Source organism: Fringilla coelebs, assembly GCF_963513975.1.
Source record: "Fringilla coelebs genome assembly, chromosome: 11".
NCBI lineage: Eukaryota > Metazoa > Chordata > Aves > Passeriformes > Fringillidae > Fringilla > Fringilla coelebs.
Window position 1 is genome coordinate 17,379,940 of NC_140037.1, and position 12,730 is coordinate 17,392,669.

A 12,730-nucleotide genomic window follows, 5' to 3' on the forward strand; every position below is an offset into this window, starting at 1 on the left:
ACATGGGAATCCAGTTTACAGCTCTGAGCACCACAAAGATGGTCTTTCCTCCAAAATATCCTGGATGTCTGAAAATCCTTAAAAGCCACTGTTGGCTTGAGCTTGGTGGATAAGGAGATTTTCAACCCTCTCCAGCTCAGGAGATCCCACTGATTCCCAAATCTGAAGCCAACACCTGAAAGACAGAACTGTAATTCATCCAGGGCTGCTGTTCCTTACACATTTAATACTCTTTGGCAATCAAGATGCATTCCAGATGTGAAAGAGAGCTCAAAACTTCCTTCAGCCAAGAAAATAAGTGTGATGGTAAGCTCTGACACCCCAAATCCCAAATTTAAGTAACCTCCACAGTTGCTTTCCCAGGATATAAGCTACTGACCATTGACTACAGACCCCCCACAGGAACAGAATCATATCACAGAATTACAGATTGGTTTGGGTGGGAAGGGATCTTACAGATCATGTAGTTCCAGTCCCCTGCCATGGGCAGGGACACCTTCCTTAGACCAGTTTCCTCCAAGCCCCATCCAGCCTGGCCATGAACACTTGCAGGAATGGGGCAGCTGCAGCTTCTCTGAGCAAGCTTCGTAATTAATTTGCACTAATCACTTCCCATTTTCTCCTGATTTTATTCTCAGTTCCTCCTCTTTCTCAAACACAGCTTTACCAGAGGGTTTGACATTTTTCAGGCTCTGGCATTTATGCAGTTCAAACCGAAACAGCTTACTTGCCCCCCATAACACATTCCAACCTGACACTGCAAGCTGGGGGCAGAGGGGGGAAGCAGTGTAAGAGGTCGTGACTGAGCTGACCATATTCACCACATTCACCCCCTCACCACAATTCTTCTCTGGGCAGCAGCTGACAGAGACACTCTGCTGCTGCAAACAGCTGAGCTGAGCACAGCAGTGTTTACCCAGGGTCTCCCACTCCACAGACCTCCACTCCTCAGAAGCCCAAGCTGTTCAGCAAAGACCTAACTTGACCCAGTCTGGCAGCCAGCATTTCACAACCACTTTATGTCAGCAGTTTCAAGCACATAATAACCGTGTTTTGTTCGCTGCAGCTTTCTCACTGTGAACGGCAAAATATCATTATCACCTGCAGGTTGAAGCCTGCCCTCCACCCCATTTAATAGGGAGCTGATTATGCTATTCCCCCCGCTTTTCCCCTTCTAATAATTATGGGCTGTTGGCAGATGGCACAGGGAGCGTGTGGGAAGGCAGAGCAGGCTGCAGGGCCACTGCCCATGGCAGCTCCTGCTTCGTGGGGTGCTCCCGGGGACCCCCAATCCCCCGCTGCATCCTGCTCCCAGACAGCACCTAATGAGGCATGCCTGCCTCGGAGGTTAAACGGGAATGGCTGTGAAAACAGTCCCTGGCAGTCTCCTGGCAGGAAAGCAGAGGTTAGCAGAAAAGTTGCTAAGCCAGCAGCTCCAAAGAGAGCCGCCCTCACAGCCCACCCGGCTGGGAAGCAAAGCTGGGCTTAACCCCAGGAACCCACCCCTGCCCAGAGCCTCGTGGGCAAGGTCCCCTCTGGGAAGAGCTCCCTGAGGAGAGATGGGCAGCTCAGCTGTGTTAGCAGCATTAGCACTGAGGATTTGCCCTGTGAGGTGCCAGCGCTGTGTCCTGGCAAAGCAGCAAGCCCAGCCTCTCCCTATCAGCCTGTGAGAAACACCTCTGAGCTCCTGGGACATCCACACTCAGTGACACACAGGCTAGAGCAGAGCCCAGAGCCAGACCCCAGCCCAGCTGGCCTAAGGCAGTGCTGGGGAGGCTCAGCCACAAGCTGAACACTCTGCAGAGTGCCACCTAACCCCTGGCAGAGCTGCCACCTAACCCCTGGCAGAGCTGCCACCTAACCCCTGGCAGAGCTGCCACCTAACCCCCTGGCAGAGCTGCCACCTAACCCCTGGCAGAGCTGCCACCTAACCCCTGGCAGAACTGCCACCTAAACCCTGGCAGAGCTGCCATCTAACCCCCTGGCAGAGCTGCCACCTAACCCCCTGGCAGAGCTGTCACCTAACCCCTGGCAGAGCTGCCACCTAACCCCTGGCAGCAGCAGGGCTGGTTCACAGGCCAAACCTGGCGTGGCATAATGGCTAGAGACAAGACACTGCTTGTCCCAGGAAGGATGCCAGGTCTGAGGCAGTGGGAAGGAAGCTTCCTCCCCAGCAGAGAGGATCTCATCCAGCTCTGCCATTTCCCCACTCAACAGAAACTTGCCCCATTACTGACAGGGAGAGAATGCCCAGGGAGATAGAGCAATGAAAAAAAGTGACCCTTCTTGCCAGCCAGGAGCAACGCCAAAAGGAACTCCTCCAACCAGAGGGACATCAGGTATGTCCCACATGGCCCCCTGCCAACATCATGCTCAAGGGCACTCCATCAGCTCCATCCTTCCTGGGCCTCCACTGCTAAGGACATGGATGGCCAGCAGAAGCATTCTTGTACTGCAGCCATGCATCCAGGCACGGGCTGAGTCCTGGGAGGCTGCACCAGGCAGAACCACAGCAGCAGGCACCCAACAGGACTGGCCACGTGTGCCCTGAGGGCCTGGGGCTGTGCAGGGCTGGGGTGGCACCAGCTCTGCACACAGGGCTGCAGGGCTGCTGCACCTGAGACACCCAGGATGTCTGTGTGAGCCCAGGGCTGCTGCACCTGAGACACCCAGGATGTCTGTGTGAGCCCAGGGCTGCTGCACCTGAGACACCCAGGATGTCTGTGTGAGCCCAGGGCTGCTGCACCTGAGACACCCAGGCTGTCTGTGTGAGAGTGCAGGGGAGGCTGAGCTGATTTGGAAGTTGCCCGCTGAGACACCCCTGCTGGCACAGCTGCCACAAACCTGGTTGATGTGTTTCAGCTTGTCAATAATCTGGCTGATCACTGGCTCCAGACCTTTCACCTTCACCTCATGGTTGCCAGCCTGGGCTTTTGCTCCATTCCTTGTGATCTGGGGACTGTACCTGTAGGAATGAGAAGACAGAAGACCACAATGAGATGGGCAAACAGAGAGGAGATCTTAAAAGTTCAGTACAAACTAAGAAATCCCAAGACAGGCACCAGCCCTTTCCAAAACAGAGAGCACAAGACAGTTAATAATGACAAAGAAAGGACAGAAGATTCCCATAAACATTTTTGCTCTGACTTTGCAAGATGATGTAGTTGTATCACTTGAGGACAATGAAGTCCTTTCCAGTCCATTAGTAACCAAGGAAGATGTTAAACAGTATACAATAGAGATAAATATTTTCACATAACTTGCACCCAAGAGTCCTAAAAAAGCTGGCTCAGAAATTCTGGCTTGCTCATGTTTGTTTAAAATAAATCTTGGCAGACCACAGAGACTCCAGTACAAGAGCAGTAGTGTTGTGCCCACAGCCAAAAAAAATGAGTGGGATGACCCAGTTAACTGCAAGCTGATTAGCATAACATCAACCCCCTTGCAAAATAATGACTATCACTGATGTGTGATTTCAGTAATAAAGAATTAAAGCATCAGAATATAATTAATGCTGTCAACATTGCTAATGGAAAATAGGTGTTGTCAAACAATCCTGATTTCAGTCTTTGATGAGATCCAGCCTTAGGGATCAAAGTAACTGCTCAGACAGAACGTACCTTGACTTTGGTACAGCGCTGGGCTCTGCACCACGGGGTATCCTGATTTACACAGGTACCAGGAGAGCCAGCAAAGCCCCCACAGACTAGATTGAACTGCCAGGGCAGCTCTGCAGAGGAGAGCAGCCAAGCTGCACTCAGCTTTTTCATCAGCACTTAGAAAAGAAATATGCATTCACTTGCTGCAAGATTTATGGGATGACAAAGTTTACCAGAGTGGGGAAGAGGGACAGAACTGCTGCACACTTGTCTTCAGAGGAACATGTCCCTACACTCAGGACCTGGGTAACAGCTGGTGATGCTCCAGCACAAGACAAGCACCAAAGTCAAACTCAGGTTTGGGCCAGAGCCATCAGCTGCCACCACTGCCTGCTGGCAGCTCCAGCTGTGGCACAGAGGCACACCAGGGCCCTCTGGAGCTCTGGGCTGCTGCCATTCATCCAGCCCAGGGATGGGCTGTGCTGCTCTGCAAGCACTAAACAAGTCCTCATCTCCACAAACTGGCAGCCAGAACAGGCACTACCAAACCCAGGCACAGCCTCTGCAAGTGAGATCACTGAGATAACACCAGCACCAGTCTGCTTTACTGTGCATCTGTTTTTCCAGTGCCAGGGGTAAACACCATGAATTTTCCTTCCTGCATTCATTTCCTACACATCATGTTCTTCCCCAGCTCCCAGCACCAGTCCTGGTGCCTGCCTCCCTGTCTGTCAGCTCCCTGCTCCCCTGCCCAGCTAATCTTCCATCCTCACACTGCCAGGCAAGCTCAGGCAATCAGAGTCAGCCCATTTCAGACGGGTTTTGGGGAGAAAGTGGCACTTGAGCAAGCTTTTAAAGAAGGGGAGGGAGACAGGAGGGATGGTGGGGCCAGCTCAGGGAGGACACTTTGCTAGGGTAGAAAACAAGAGGCATGTGGACATTTGGCCACAAGAGATATCAGGGCACACTGAGGGGCTTGAGGATACTCAAGGGCTTGGATTAAACTCTGCTTAAACTCTAAACTCGAGGATGACATCTACTCAGACACATGGGAATGCAAAGGCAACCCCAGATCTATACTGGGGCAGTAGCAATCTGCCCTGAAATACATAGTTTAATTACAGAACTGAGGCAGATTCCACTCCAAGGCTATCCCAGAGCAGGAGTTCCATGTGCAGGAGCTCTCTGCACCTCCAGCTGGGTCCCCAACACAAGGCATTCCCCACATGCATCTCCATTAATGGCTGGCAACCCTGCAAGATGCTGCACCGAAGAGATGGCACAGGAACAAGGACAGGAGAAAGGAGGTGTTTGTGCCTACAGCACAGGAGCACACACCTGTGTATATTCCTTTTCCAGGCAATAGCAGCTTTCCCAGGTACAGGCATCACAGATTCATCAGCCTGGCTCTCCCAAGCCCCAGCTGCCTGCAGAGCCCTCCCACCCCTGCCCTTCAGCACCAGCACAGCTCCAGCTCTGACCCCGACACCCCGTCCCTCCTGTCAGGACTCAGCATTTTGCAAAACACCTTTTTTTAATGGTTACCTTATCCTGGGAAGCACAAAATGCGGCTTTACCTGAGAAACAATGGCTCCCAGGTGCAGTTGGAGGGTCGGTGCAGGCTGAGTGATGGGGACAAGGGGGCCAGGCTGAGCTGCCCCTGCCCCTGGCACAGCCCTGCATGCCCCGAGCACCATCTCGTGGGAAGAGGCTGCAGGCACAGACCTGCCCGGCGCTGCTGAAACTCGGGCTGAGCTGTGTGCAGGGGGATGGAGCACTCAGCCATTAATCCTGCTGCTTATTTGTCACACGGCCACTTCACGCCACCGTGCCGACCTGGCAAACACATCTGGAGACTGGATGTAAACATCCACAGCACGCCCGAGTTTAGAGGACAAAGAAATTCCTGTCTTTGGTGTCACTGTAAATTTAATTCAAAACACTGGTGGAACTCAGAAGTACATTGCTGAAAGGTCTCCTGTGGTTTCAGAGATTTAATCAGGAAACTCACACAGGTTTTAGCAAGAGCAGAACCAAGCCCACTTGGTGCATCCCTAAATTAATACAATCTCTCTCCTAAACCGTTTTATACAAACAAACACAATAGCTTGGGTTTGAGTGGGCGAAATCCCTTCTGAAATCCACGCAGCAGCTGCCAGAGAGGATTTCTGTAGCCTACACAAAGTAGTACAGGAGGGAGGAACACAGCGCTACAGCAATACTATGCTGTAACTCCGTGTCCAGAGACTGCAACTGCTCTCCAGAAGGTTCTGCTGGGGCTGTGAGGACCTCAGATCAGCCTTCACAGGGGAAAAACTACTAGAGAAGGAAAAAAACCTGAAAGCATTAGCAGAGGGATTTTTCCCTAAAACAGTGATGTTGGAGAAATGGAGTTTCACCTCCTGGTGCTTCCCACCTGGCCAGGTACAAGACCCAAAATGAACCATTTGCACCATTACACAAAGCCATTCGAAGCAGCAAGGCAATGGCCCAGAGCTGCCCATCTTTGAGCATGAACTGCAAAAAAGGAGGTGCATGGGGACCTGCTACACCCCACCAGGCAGACACATGGTCCTGTGTGACCTGGGTGCTTTGGGGGACATTTCCTCCAAGCTGAGACCTCCTGGTGGGCTCAGGTACAAAAGGGGCACCAGCTCCCCTCAGCTCTGCCCCAGCACCAGCCCGGAGTGGCCACATTCAGGCATGTGGGATGCAGCCAACCAAAGGGTTAAAAGCTTTGAAATGTAGCTCCAGTGAGCAACCTGCATTCCTGAAATGCCAGAGAAGCTGGAAAAGGCAGCTGGCACCCCTCCCTGCAGCCCAGGCCAAGCAGCCTGGCCTTAATATGGCAGAGAGATGCCTTTGCAGACCCCAGCAAGCTGGGGGTCCCAGGACAGCACCCTTGCAGGCTCCTCTGCATCCCCCCCAAGCTGAAGGGTTGGTGGGCTCACAGGCAGAAAAGCCAAAGCACCACCTTCCTCCCATGTTCTCCAATCAGTGCAGAAAAAGAGAAATCTCTGAGCCATCTCAAGCTGCTGCCAGCTCATGCCAATAAAACAGCCCCTTCTGCAGGACACTTGTGCCACTTCATGAAACCCATCTCGTGCCTCTGCCATGGGGATTGATACCAGCAAATATGCACAGAGGATAAAGGCCCCCAGCCCAGTCCCTGGGGTCTCTGTGCTGAAGGGGTATCAGTGTTGCAACATGAGCATGGCCTGGCTCACACTTCATAGGCAAAGCCCAAAATACTTTTCTCTTTGACGTGTTTCCACGTCAGTCAGCAGCACCCCCTTGCCTGGGCTCCCTGGGCATGGGCTCTTGCTGGGGATGTGGTATTTTCCAAACACAAATGTCACATTGTTAAATGTGCTGATAAGCAGCCCTCATTAAAAATTACTTTAAAGACAACCCCCTTATGAAAACACCAATAATCTGAAGTTCTCTGTGGGGAGAGTACAGCTGCAGACCCTTCCTGCTTCTTCTCACCCACCAGACATACACACCCAAGTATGCTGTCAAATTGAGGGATTTCCCTCTCCACCATCCACAAATGTCTCCTGTGAATGTTTGGTCTTTCCAGCCCAAATGCAGCTCATTCCAAGCTTTCATTTCAGAGCAAAGAAGACAAGGTGACAGATGTTGTTTAAATACATGGCAATGAGTGTAAGATGTGTGTTCATCCTACTCGGCCCTGCTAGGCTTTGAGGTGAGTTACTGCAATGCCTGACAAGTGATTTAAAGAAAGTAATCCTGAAAGTCAAACAGAAAGAATTACACCTTTCAGAAAAAGGAAAGGAAAGTATGTCATTCAAATAACAATTAATTCATGCCTGCCTTCCAGTTGCAAATTATTTATTCAAATGTATCTTCAATTTAAATAGCACAGTGTCCCTTGCAGGCTCTCCCTCTGCTGTGTTCAGTGAATTACACCTGTCAGAGACAGTGGGTGGGGGACAAACACAACACAGACACAACACAACACAGAGGTCTCTCTGCACAAGAGTTAGTAACTGAGTTGAGAGAGCAACATTCCCCCAGACCCCCAAAGCTGCTCTGCATTTCAAGATATGACTTACTACAGATCATGTGGACTGCTGACATCGAGTCCTTACCACAGAGGAGGCAGAAGAAATGAAAAGGGGAGAAAGGGAAGAAAAGCTCTGCCAGCCCCCACCTTTACATGAACCCAGCCCTTCCCTCCAGCTGGTTTTCATGGGTCAGTAAAAGTGGGTGCAGTGGTGAAGCCAATGAACATTTTACTCTCTGACCCTGCTAATTTCTGGTTCAGTGAGACAACCTCAGTGTCACATCAGCAGTGGGGGCCAAAAGATTTGAAAAGCTATTTCCAACGCACTCATCCTGCCCTGCAGAGGGTAACTCCTGGATGTGCCCACAAGCCTCCAAGAAGAGGTGACAATTCTTTCCCTGACCCTTTCCTCTCTGAAGACAGATGCTCCAGAGACATCTGGTCAGTCCCACCCCATCCCAGACATGGCTGGTGTGGGGTGCAGGTCCACCCCAGCTCTTCTCTTCCATGTGGGGTGTGTGTCCCCCCTACCCCATGGCAGGCATCTGTTTCATGGGAGTGCAAGAAGCAGGGGAGAGGTGGGAGTGTGGCTCTCAGGTGCCTTCCTGGCTTTGTTTGCCTGCCTGCAGAGAGTCCTGCAGTCACTGCAGAGCTCGGGATGCCGCAGCCAATTTACACCACCAGCAGCTCCAAACAAGCTGCTTCAAAAGCAGCCAGGAGGATCCAACACTCTCAGTGGGGAGTGTTCTCACCTAACTAAAAAGGAACCATTTTCTGCTGGATTTCCAAATATCAACACCTGGAAGCCTCTGAGAGCCCCCTCAGATCCTGCTGTGTCAGTTCCCTGCCAAGAGAAGTGCTGCTTCTTCCCAACTGCCCCACACAAAGCCAGGGAGAGGGCTGCAGATGATGGCTTGGTCATCAGCCTGAGCTCTCAGGTAATCACCTGGCTCTGGGAGATGGGACTTCAGAAGGAGCAGCAAAAACTGTAATATTGATAGCCTAAAGTCCCCCTCTATTCTTATTTCAGCTCAAGACAAATAGATTATGGAAAAAATTGGCTAAACCTGAGACCAAGCAGCAGGATAGAGGAAGATTCATTATCTTATTTTCTGAAGTACTCTGGAAATGGTCACAGCCACTCAATAACCCACTGAATTTGCCTACTATCCTTTCATTATAGCTTATACTTGCTACAAAGCTGTGTTTTATGGGCTTGAAAAGTTATACAGCCCCCTCTTTGGGGATTCCATTGGATCAGATATTTTGCAGCACTGCCAGAAATAACCAAACCCTTCATGAACTAAAGGGTTATTGCTGGCATGGAATTTCCTTTGTTCCAATTACAGAATCTCATTTTTCTGTCTTGCTTCCAATTGTGCTTTCATTGTTTATGATTTGTATGATTAAAACAAACCACAGTACGCTGGCAACAGCGGGGAAATATGAGACTTCTAGCTTGAAGAAGAGAATCTGGCAAGGTGCTAAAAATATATTAATTTTGAATTGGTACAAAGAAAACAAGAGTTATGCTGGTGATTTGGATTAATGTACACGTTTGTCTTGAGAAATTTGGAAATGGCAGTATCTAACAGTAAGGCTTAATGTGCTTACAAGTTTTGCAGTGGGCAGATGTTGCTGTCAGTCTATTCAGAACAGCTTCAAAAGAATATACTCATGTAAGCAGATTACTAAACTGTGAGAATCTAGATTTAATAGGCTTTTAGTATTAAATGCTGCAAAACCCTGATACTATATATAAAGTTCGAATCAGATTCCAGCTTCCCATAGAAACTGAGGTGAGTTTGGTATCTCAACACCTACTTGACTTAAGCTGAAGGCTTTAAATGAGCTAATTGCTCAGTCAGGACTTGGTGATAGGAATCAACCTCTGTTTTTTCCCTACTTAGGATGGAGATAAGGAGAAGAGAGGCAGGACAACATTTCACCACCTCACAGCACCAGCAGGAGGTCTGGTGAGAGGATGGGGCATGGAGACAGAGGAGAGGAAGGGCACCACAGAAACTCTCACTCAGGCAGGGTTGAGCTGTTGCACACCCACCGTGCCTGGAGTCTGTCTCAGGGAAGTGCCTGGAACTGAGCCCAGGAAAGCTGCAAAGGGGTGCACAGGGATGCACAGAGACAGATCTGGCAGGTCTGGTCTCCAGCTACCACAAACACCAAGCACTGTGACCCTCAACAAGCTCCTTGGAAGTGCTGAAATGTGCCACTTGTGGCTTCTGCCTTTGTGGTGTCCCATAAAAGCACAGTGTGTTTTTACACACTCTGAAAAGTGTGAAAAGCAGGAATGTGTTGCCTTTTATTTTTTCTTCCCACTTTGGCTTATGTTCTTCAACCATGCAAAAGCACAGCAAAAGACACAAGGCACTGTTCTGCATTACAGAAAAATCAACCTTTCCTGTGTAGTTACCACTGTTTGCAAGCAGTCATTTTGAGGCACCATGTCCCTAAATCCACAAGAGGGATGGCAATCAAACTATTAACCCACAGATCAAACCTCGGGATGGAGGATGAATTCTTGCCATCAGATGGTCCAACGTGGAGAAGCAAATGATCACAAAGGGTCACTAAGTAAGAGTCAGTTAAAAAAACCTGAGGGATTAAAAGCAGGATAAAATACTCCAGCCTGCTGCTTTGCACTGGAGCTCCAAACTGAGAGGGGCTTAAGAGCAAGGAGGAAACAGAGGATGGTTCAAGGCCCAAACTGGGAAGTGAGACCCAGTGGAAATACACTGAGCACATCCAGTCCATGGGGAGGAGAGAAACTCTCATTACCTGTGGGTAACAAAGCACTGGGATAAGCAGGACAGAGTAAATACCAAGCCAGAAAAACCACAGGAGAGGACTGCAGAGTGCAGAAGGGACTATTTGCATCAAATAACAGGATACACATTGCTGGTATTATCAAGTCCTTGGGTGCACTGGCAAGGGCTGTGAAGTTGCTATTCCAGGCTTGATTTAACATGTTGTAGGAAAAGGACTTAGAATAACTAACAAATTCTGTCATGGCAGGGAGGTCTGGAAATGGATCAATCAGTAGGGCTCTATTCTAGCTTAATGAACACTCAGGTACTACATTAGAAGTGCCAGAGGTAAATAGCCACAATCCCTACAAGAACACAATCAAATCCTGGAAATGCTCATACAGATGCTCACCCTACAGACCCAACAATGGTCAAACAGCTTGATCCACTGCCCACACAGCACCAGACATGGAAACACAGGGAAGCATAGGATCCAGCCAACCACTGCTCTGGCCTGGTCTCCATCTGACCAGCAGGTTCAGCAGGAGCTTTCTAGTTAATCCAGGAACCCAGGGATTGCTTATGCCCTGCTGTGCTGTCCCTTCAAGAGAGACCAGGGCTGAAGTCACTCATGAGGGCCAGGGCTTGTGAACATGAGGCTGCTCCTGTCTGTCTACAAAGGGTCTCATCCACCCAGTCTTCCAGGTGGGGTGGCCTGAGCCAGAGCTAGACTATAACATCACCTGTCTCTGCCCTCCCTTTATCCTGACCCCAAAGCCCTAGGTCAGCTCCTCATCCATGCCCAGGTGGAACTCCAGGCACTCCAGTTGGACATAAACACCCCATCCTTGCCTCCCCTGCTTGTCCTTTCACAGAGCCTGTGCCCTTCCATGCCACCACTCCAGCCACAGGAACCATCCCACCACATCTCCTCCATCCTTCTTCCTGGCAGCCACCACGTGGGACAAGCACCAGGACAGCACCCTGAAATTAATACTAGCTATTCAAACCACATCAAATTTTTTGCAAAAAGTGGCAAGATGGAGTCTAATCACCAACAGACACACAGCAGTCCAGCAGGAGAAGAGAATTCCTCCAGTACATAACACACATTCTCAGAATAGCTCGACTAAGAGCTGCTACACCATGAGCAGATGCTTGGCTCCCTCTTGGGGAAAACACTGAAATACAGGAACTGGCAGCTTGGGGTACTCCAGCACTGTTACCTTACATGCTCCTGATTTTCAGGAATCCTCCCAGACACTCTGAGAGAGATGCCAAGCTGGGAAGTCACAGCACATAAAGCAGCCAGTAGAGATAATTTTAACTACATTTTAACTACATCTTTCTATTTGAAACATTCTGCAAGTGGGTCCTGGGAGAAGAGCACCCTTGACCATTATCTTAGCTCAGCTTTATTTAGCTGAAGTCTCCCTGTTCACAGCAAAAACCTTTAATATCTCTAAGGGAACTGTTTCTAATATTTCATAGGAGCTGGCAGAGGTGGTGATATCAGTGTAACAGATGAGAGGGGGCAAGGAGAGGAGTGGAAAGGCACAGGCTCTTCAAGTGCAGTAGAGGATTCATTCCTTAACTCAGCAGCCAGGGCTGAAATCTTGGTGCCCCCTTCATGCACACAGACTTTATCCTCTCCCTGCCCTGCCCCCTGCATGCCATGGCACCTACATGATGTGCCACACTGTGCCCACCACGGTCCCTGGTATTCTTAGCAGGAAGCTGAAGGCCATCTATCACCTGAATTCATGCTGGATCTGCAGATAGCTCTGAATTTACATTTGCAGGAGGATCTGGACTCAACACCTTCCATTGCCACCACTTCACCCAGCTGTGATGTCAGCAGGACCCAGACCAAGGCCGGTGGCTGTGACCCCAGTGAATTGCTGTAAGCCAAGACCTCACCCCAGCTCCCCCTGTCCAGAGCTGCAGTGTTTATAGCCCTGCTTTAGAAGTTTTAATTAACAATCAGTGAGATAATATTGAAATAATCTTTTTCTTTCTAATTGAATGTCTCAGGCATGGAAACCCAAGATTTTCCAGAAATAAGTGCCAACAGAGGACACATTTCTCCTTAGGCAACCTAAGTACATTTTACTGAGCCTGTGATCTTAGTGGTTGAGTCATTTTTTTTTTTAATAGAGATTGATGCTATTTTGGTCTATTCAGTGTTTCAGGTCAGTATTGCAAGTACAGGCTAATTACCACCTGAAGTTACTGATCAAGAAGTCATAATTAATATCTCAACATTTCACCACTTCCTGATCTTATTTCTATTTCTTCACTTATGCAAACTACTTAATAGCAAAGGATGCTTTGCA

At 49.6% G+C, this 12,730-nt stretch overlaps 1 protein-coding gene across 1 annotated transcript in view; it reads right to left on the reverse strand.

Moving 5' to 3' along the window:
- GPC3 (glypican 3) overlaps positions 1 to 12,730 on the reverse strand; it is a gene marked incomplete at both ends in the record, with an annotated part of 140,005 nt that overhangs the window by 38,772 nt on the left and 88,503 nt on the right. The window contains one exon of the mRNA XM_084213233.1: positions 2,845 to 2,965. Coding sequence (XP_084069359.1) covers positions 2,845 to 2,965 — 121 coding nt within the window. The remainder of the gene's footprint in view (positions 1 to 2,844; positions 2,966 to 12,730) is intronic.